The 6,000-nt window shown below is 60.6% G+C and overlaps 2 protein-coding genes across 2 annotated transcripts; both read left to right on the forward strand.

The window, feature by feature from the left end:
• Positions 1-186: 186 nt before the first annotated feature.
• ABB37_08005 (hypothetical protein) lies at positions 187-3,477 on the forward strand (the record flags this gene model as incomplete). Its single annotated transcript, XM_015806837.1, has 1 exon — positions 187-3,477. Exon 1 carries the CDS (start codon positions 250-252, stop codon positions 3,475-3,477), a length of 3,228 nt encoding a protein of 1,075 aa, XP_015654708.1. The 5' UTR covers positions 187-249.
• Positions 3,478-4,386: 909 nt separating this feature from the next.
• On the forward strand, positions 4,387-5,890 carry ABB37_08006 (hypothetical protein; the record flags this gene model as incomplete). The annotated part of the gene is made up of 1 exon (XM_015806838.1): positions 4,387-5,890. The coding sequence occupies exon 1, from the start codon at positions 4,517-4,519 to the stop codon at positions 5,888-5,890; it is 1,374 nt and encodes a 457-aa protein (XP_015654709.1). The 5' UTR covers positions 4,387-4,516.
• Positions 5,891-6,000: the final 110 nt, after the last annotated feature.

A 6,000-nucleotide genomic window follows, 5' to 3' on the forward strand; every position in this document is an offset into this window, starting at 1 on the left:
ATAGCTTTACCGTTTTTAAATATGCAACCCTGCTCTTTCTCTTTCTCTATATTTCGAGTGAACGCCGACCTCACTGTCTCCTCTCGCTGCGTTGCTGCTGCTGCTCCCCTCCGCACCTTCTCCGGTTTTGGCTTCCATCGGCTCTTTCTTGTTGTTGTACTTCCTCCTCTCGAACACACGCCCTTCAGTTCAGTTGACGTTTTTGTTTTTCTTCTTCTTCGTCTCTCCTTACCTCTCTGTTGCTGCTCCATGTCCTCCTCCGCCTCCGTTGCCGCCTCCGCGCACTCGACGGCCGGCTCGGGTGCGATGGTGAAGCGCAAGGTTGATGACCGCGTCAAGACACTGATCGACGACGTCGCCCGCCATCAACACCGCGGCCTCATCTTGTTGGTAGGCGATCGGGCGAAGGACCAGGTGGTGAACCTGCACCTCATGATCTCCCGCGCCAACCACAACGCCAAGCTCAACGTGCTGTGGTGCATGCGCGAGGACCCCGATTTCGGCTCGACCGGCAAGAAGCAGCAGGAGAAGCGCGCCCGCCTGGAGGTGAAGGGCGGCCTCTCGACGGAGTCGTCAAAGGAGGCGTTTCAGACCTTCCTCGCACAGACCAACATCCGCTTCTGCAAGTACAAGGAGACGCACAAGATTCTTGGCCAGACGTTTGGCATGGCGGTGCTCCAGGACTTCGAGGCGATCAACCCGAACACGCTAGCACGCACCATGGAGACGGTGAAGGGCGGGGGCCTGATAGTCATCCTGTTCCGCGCGATGCGGTCGCTGAAGCAGCTCTACACCATCGCCATGGACGTCCACGCCCGCTACCGCACCGAGGCCCAGAAGGATGTCGTCCCGCGCTTCAACGAGCGCCTTTTGCTCTCGCTGACGGACTGCGACACCGCCATGTGCGTGGACGACGACCTGAATGTGCTGCCCATCACACCGAAGATGCAGGCGTACGGCAAGAACAGGAAAGCCGACGCCTACGACGCGGACCTCGCCGTGCAGGGCCGCCTGCAGCACGAGGTGGACCTGAACAACGTGAAGGAGAAGCTGAAAGCCAGCGGCGATGTCGGCCCCCTCGTGCAGATGTGCCAGACGATGGACCAGGCGAAGACGGTGCTTTCGCTGATGCAGACGGTGATGGAGAAGCGGCTGGACTCGACCTGCGTTGTGACGGCCGGGCGTGGACGCGGTAAGTCCGCCGCGCTTGGCATGACCATCGCCGGGGCGGTGGCGCAGGGCTACAGCAACGTCATGTGCACCGCCCCGAGCCCCGAGAACGTCCAGACCCTCTTCGAGTTTGCGATTCGCGGACTGAAGGAGCTGGGCTATCGCGAGCGGACCGACTTCGAGGCGCTGCAGGGCGTCAGCGAGGAGTTCGCCAAGTGCTTTATCCGCATCAACGTCTTCCGTCAGCACCGACAAACGGTGCAGTTCGTCTCGGCCACCGACACGGCGAAGTTCGCGCAGGCGGAGGTGGTCGTGATTGACGAGGCGGCGGCTCTTCCGCTGACGCTGGTGAAGAAGATACTCGGCCCCTATCTGGTCATCCTCAGCTCCACCGTCTCCGGCTACGAAGGCACGGGCCGAAGCCTGTCTATGAAGCTCGTCGCCGACATGCGTCGCAGCAGCGGGAGCGGCTCGGCCGATGCACGCCAGCTGAAGGAGGTCTCCATGGCGGACCCAATCCGCTACGGTCCGAACGACCCGGTGGAGCGGTGGCTAAACAAACTGCTGTGCCTTGACGCCACGATGGAGAACACGCAGCTGACCAGCTCGCCTCACCCGAGCACCTGCGAGCTCTTCTACGTAAACCGCGATGCCCTCTTCTCCTACCACCCCCTCGCTGAGGAGCTGCTGCAACGTGTTCAGTCCTTGCTCGTCGCCGCGCATTACAAGAATCAGCCGAACGACCTGCAGCTTCTGTCCGACGCACCGGGCCATCACTTGTTCGTGCTGTGCTCCGAGAGCGTGGAGACGTCCGCTTCCACGGCACCGACGCGCACGAGTTCCCCCGCGGCGGCGGTGCCCGACATTTACTGTGTCATTCACGCGTGCGAGGAGGGCCAGGTGAGTGCGCAGAGCATCAAGAGTCACCTCAGTCACGGCTTGCGGCCCTCCGGTGACCTCATTCCGTACACTCTCTCGCAGTATTATTTGGAGGAGGGATTTGCGAAGCTGGCCGGGCTGCGTGTGGTGCGCATCGCCACGAACCCGGCGCTGCCGCGTGCCGGCTACGGCTCTCGTGCGCTGTCGCTGCTGCAGAAGTACTACAGCGGGTCGATCGCACTGACCGCGGCGGACTCGGCGAAGGCTGGCGGCAGTAAATTCGGTGATGCCGCGAAGGGATCGAACAGCCGCAACGATACAAGCACCGAGAAGAACGACGAAGGTGTGGAGGCCACTGCCTCGCCGGCGGCCGTGCTGGCCCCTCGCTCAAACGTTGCCAGTCTCCTTACCCCGCTGATTGAGCGCCCGTACGAGCTCGTGGACTACCTCGGTGTCAGCTTCGGCCTCACCACGGAGTTGCTCAACTTCTGGAAGAAGGCCGGGTATCTGCCGCTGTACGTGCGTCAGGCCGCCAATGAGCTGACGGGCGAGCACAGCTGTATCATGGTGCGCCCCATGGGCTTTGATGTCCGACTGCTGCAGAGCGAGTTCCAGCACCGCCTGCTGTCGCTGCTGTCGATGCCCTTCCGTCACCTGTCGACGGAGCTGGCGCTGAGCCTCGTATGCGACTTGGAGGCACACGACCCACACAAGCTCGCGGCGGCGACGGAGCTGGCAGAAGTGGATCGGCACCTGGTGCGCGTCGACGGCGTCCTGCAAGCCACGCACGACGACATCGCAGCCACTTTTACCAGCTCCGACCTGCAGCGCCTGCGCCTGGTGTCGACCACCTTCATTGAGGGCGGCAACGTGCTGGACCTCGTCCCGACGCTGGCGAAGCTGTACTTTGCCAAGAGGCTCTTCCGCGCTCCCGACGGCACGGACGGCGTGGTGCTGTCGCATGCACAGGCCGCGGTGCTGCTAGCGATCGGTCTGCAATGCCAAACGATGGAGCAGTTGGCGGCGCAGCCGGCCTTTGCAGCCGTGGCGGTGCAGCAGCTTCGCGCGTTGTTTCTCAAGTCCCTCGCCCGCCTATCCGAGCACCTTTCGAACTTACAGAAGATTGCGAAGAGGAAGACGGCGGCGGCCGCACCAGCAGCGGCAACGGCGTCAGCCACAGCGGCGGCGGTGCAGGAGACGGGAGTGGACGACGAGGAGGAGACCGCGGAGGAGGTTTTCGACAGCGAGGGCAACCTGAAGGGGCTAAAGGTGGCACGGAAGGTCAGGTCGCAGGTGTCTGTGGACACAACGCTGCTGCGCGACACGGCGAAGTCCGTTGCAGGAAACGCCGCCGCCCCTCTTCGTGGCCGGGAGAGCCTGCAGGACGTCTTTTACCGCCCCAAGGGCAAGTCATCGCGCCACCGCTAAAGCGGGTCGTGTAAGTGCTGAGAGAGCTGATGAAGATGGTGATGGGGATGGCGTTTTGCTGCCGAGCACCGTGACAGGAGAAGTGGCGAGGAGCGACTCAAACGTTGACGCTCGGATGTGGTAAGTCTGTCGGACCGGGACGCACGCGACCACATTTTGTCGCTTCGCGACACACAAAGCTTCTCGTTGTAAAAAGTATAAATATATTTTGTTATTTTTTGCCGTTTAATCGTAACGCGCGTGGAGGAGGTGAGCGATGACACCGCGCTGTCGTCGTGATGGAGCAAGGGAGCAGCAGCACCAGCAGCAGCAGCAGTGGCAGCAGCAACGCCGCTCCCCTCCCCACCCCTCCTGAGCAGTTCGCACCGACGATTGACTTCGCCCCCCACCGCGCGTGTCGGGGCGGGAGTTTCTTTTGCTGCCGCCTCCCTCACGCTCTGTTAACGACGTGCCTTCGAAGGCGCGCAAAGGTAAAGTAAGTGTATGTTCTTCCTCTGTCGCTTAATTGATGCAACTAACACTAAAGGGAAAACGCTGGACCACCAACAGCAAAAAAACAAAAGCAAGAAGGACGTCAGAGTTGGAGGACTCCGTGTCACTTGGCGGATGAACCGCCATGTTAGCTTCTGGGGTTTAAGAGCTTGGTTCGACGTTTGAACTGCACGCGTTGCCTCGTATCTTCGCTTCCAGGCTTCCCCTTGTCTTATGCAGCCGGAGGATGAAAGGAGAGCTTTGTTTCCTGCTGTCGAGTGAGAGAGACGTCAAGATGGCGAAGTAGGTGTTTGTTTTTGCGATGACACGCGCCTTTTGCGTCCAGCACGATCACCTTCTCGAGTACACGCCGTTTTGTTCTCCTTACCCCTCTCCCTCTTCCCACGTTTAATGGCGCAACTGTTTGGACTCTGCGGTAGGTGTTCAACAGAGCTGAAACCCCAGCATTCCGATAGAGCCCCGCGCGTAATCGTTCGATCATAATTCTTGCTTTCTTTTAAATCTTCAAGCATCTTTCCCCCTCCACACCTTCCACAAAGGAAGCAAAATGACGCGGCACGACATGCCCTTCCTCGTTCTCAACCTCGGGGTGGAGATGATCTTTGTTTTGCACTCGCGGCTGCGCGCTCAGGCTGTTCCACCCGACAAGGCAGAGGACGTGATGCGCGACATCGGGTCCAACCTGTTCAGCTCCGCTTTCGTGGCCGAGCTCTTCACGCCACAGCCGCTGTACACGCCGGCCTCCGTGTTGCAGGTCTTCGCCACCCTCTCCAACAGCTCCGTCATTCACCTGAGCGACAACTCCATGAAGAAGCTATACGACTTGGTGTTCATGACCGTGAAGTATCAACTCCTGACGCTGCGTCATCCGCTGGAGCTGTACGAGCTGACGTTGAACCACCTCGACACCGTGCTGGAGCTGGTGCCGACGTCGGTGTACCCACGCGTCGCCGAGGCAGCCGCGAAGGTGCGGGGACTCGCCAGTGCCTTCACCGTGGGCGACTGGGCCACTCTTCGTCGCTCGCTGCTAAACTTCTTCGGTGGCCGTCACGTGCGGGTCTCCGTCTTTTTGGAAAACAAGGTCCAGAACGCGGCGACGGGTGCGTTTTATATCCCGAGAGACACGTACCTCTCGCCGGCGCCATCGTGCCGGCCGCCCGGTCTGGTCTACTTCACAAAGGTGAACGCCATCGGTCACTTCGAGCATTCCGACGCGCGGCTGCCGTACCCGCCTGCGATCACGGTTGGCCAGTGGGACCCCACCAACCGCACCACACGCATGACCACGAACGGCTTCAACATGTACGCGGCGTACCGGTCAACGTCAACCTCGACTTCTTCTGCCGCGGTCAGGGGCAAGGACAGCTTCGCAGATCCGCTGAGCAAGCAGACCCGGGAGATGCCGATGCCGCGTCCGGCGGCAAGTCCTGCCGCGGCGACACACGGGGATCACGCCGCTAATCAAGTTCCTGCTGTGTCGACGAGTGCAAACTCGCTCTCTCAGGCAGAGCAGCAGCGCGCCTACGACGCAGCGGCAAACTACCTGGCAAAGATCGCCGGTGCGACAAATCGCGCACCCGGTCAGCATACCTTCGAACTGGAGCTGTTTGAAGAGCCCGCTGGTCACACGACCGTGAGCTCGATGGCCTCTTCCACTGCGTCCAAGACGGTCACCAATCCTCTTCCCTCACCATCTCCTTCCGCGGCTGCCGCCACTGCTGCCGCTGCTTCGTCCTCCCCAGCGGTGCCACTGTCGCGCATGACGGCGAGCGCTGTCCAGGAGCAGAACAAGAAGCTGCTAGGCATTATGAGCGATTTCGACAGCCGCAGAAACGGCGACGTCGGTTCCTCCAAGCTGAACAGCGGCAACAACGGTGTTGGTGGCGGGGGCGATTTGCTGGACATCATGGATGAGGTTTGATGCACGTGGTGTGTGTGTGTGTGTGTGTGGGCATCGTGATAGAGGCAACTCTTTTATTGCTATTATTCTTATTTTTCTTTCTCCCTCTCTTCATGAGCTGTTTTTATCGA

Source organism: Leptomonas pyrrhocoris (assembly GCF_001293395.1).
Source record: "Leptomonas pyrrhocoris isolate H10 chromosome Unknown, whole genome shotgun sequence".
Taxonomy (NCBI): domain Eukaryota; phylum Euglenozoa; class Kinetoplastea; order Trypanosomatida; family Trypanosomatidae; genus Leptomonas; species Leptomonas pyrrhocoris.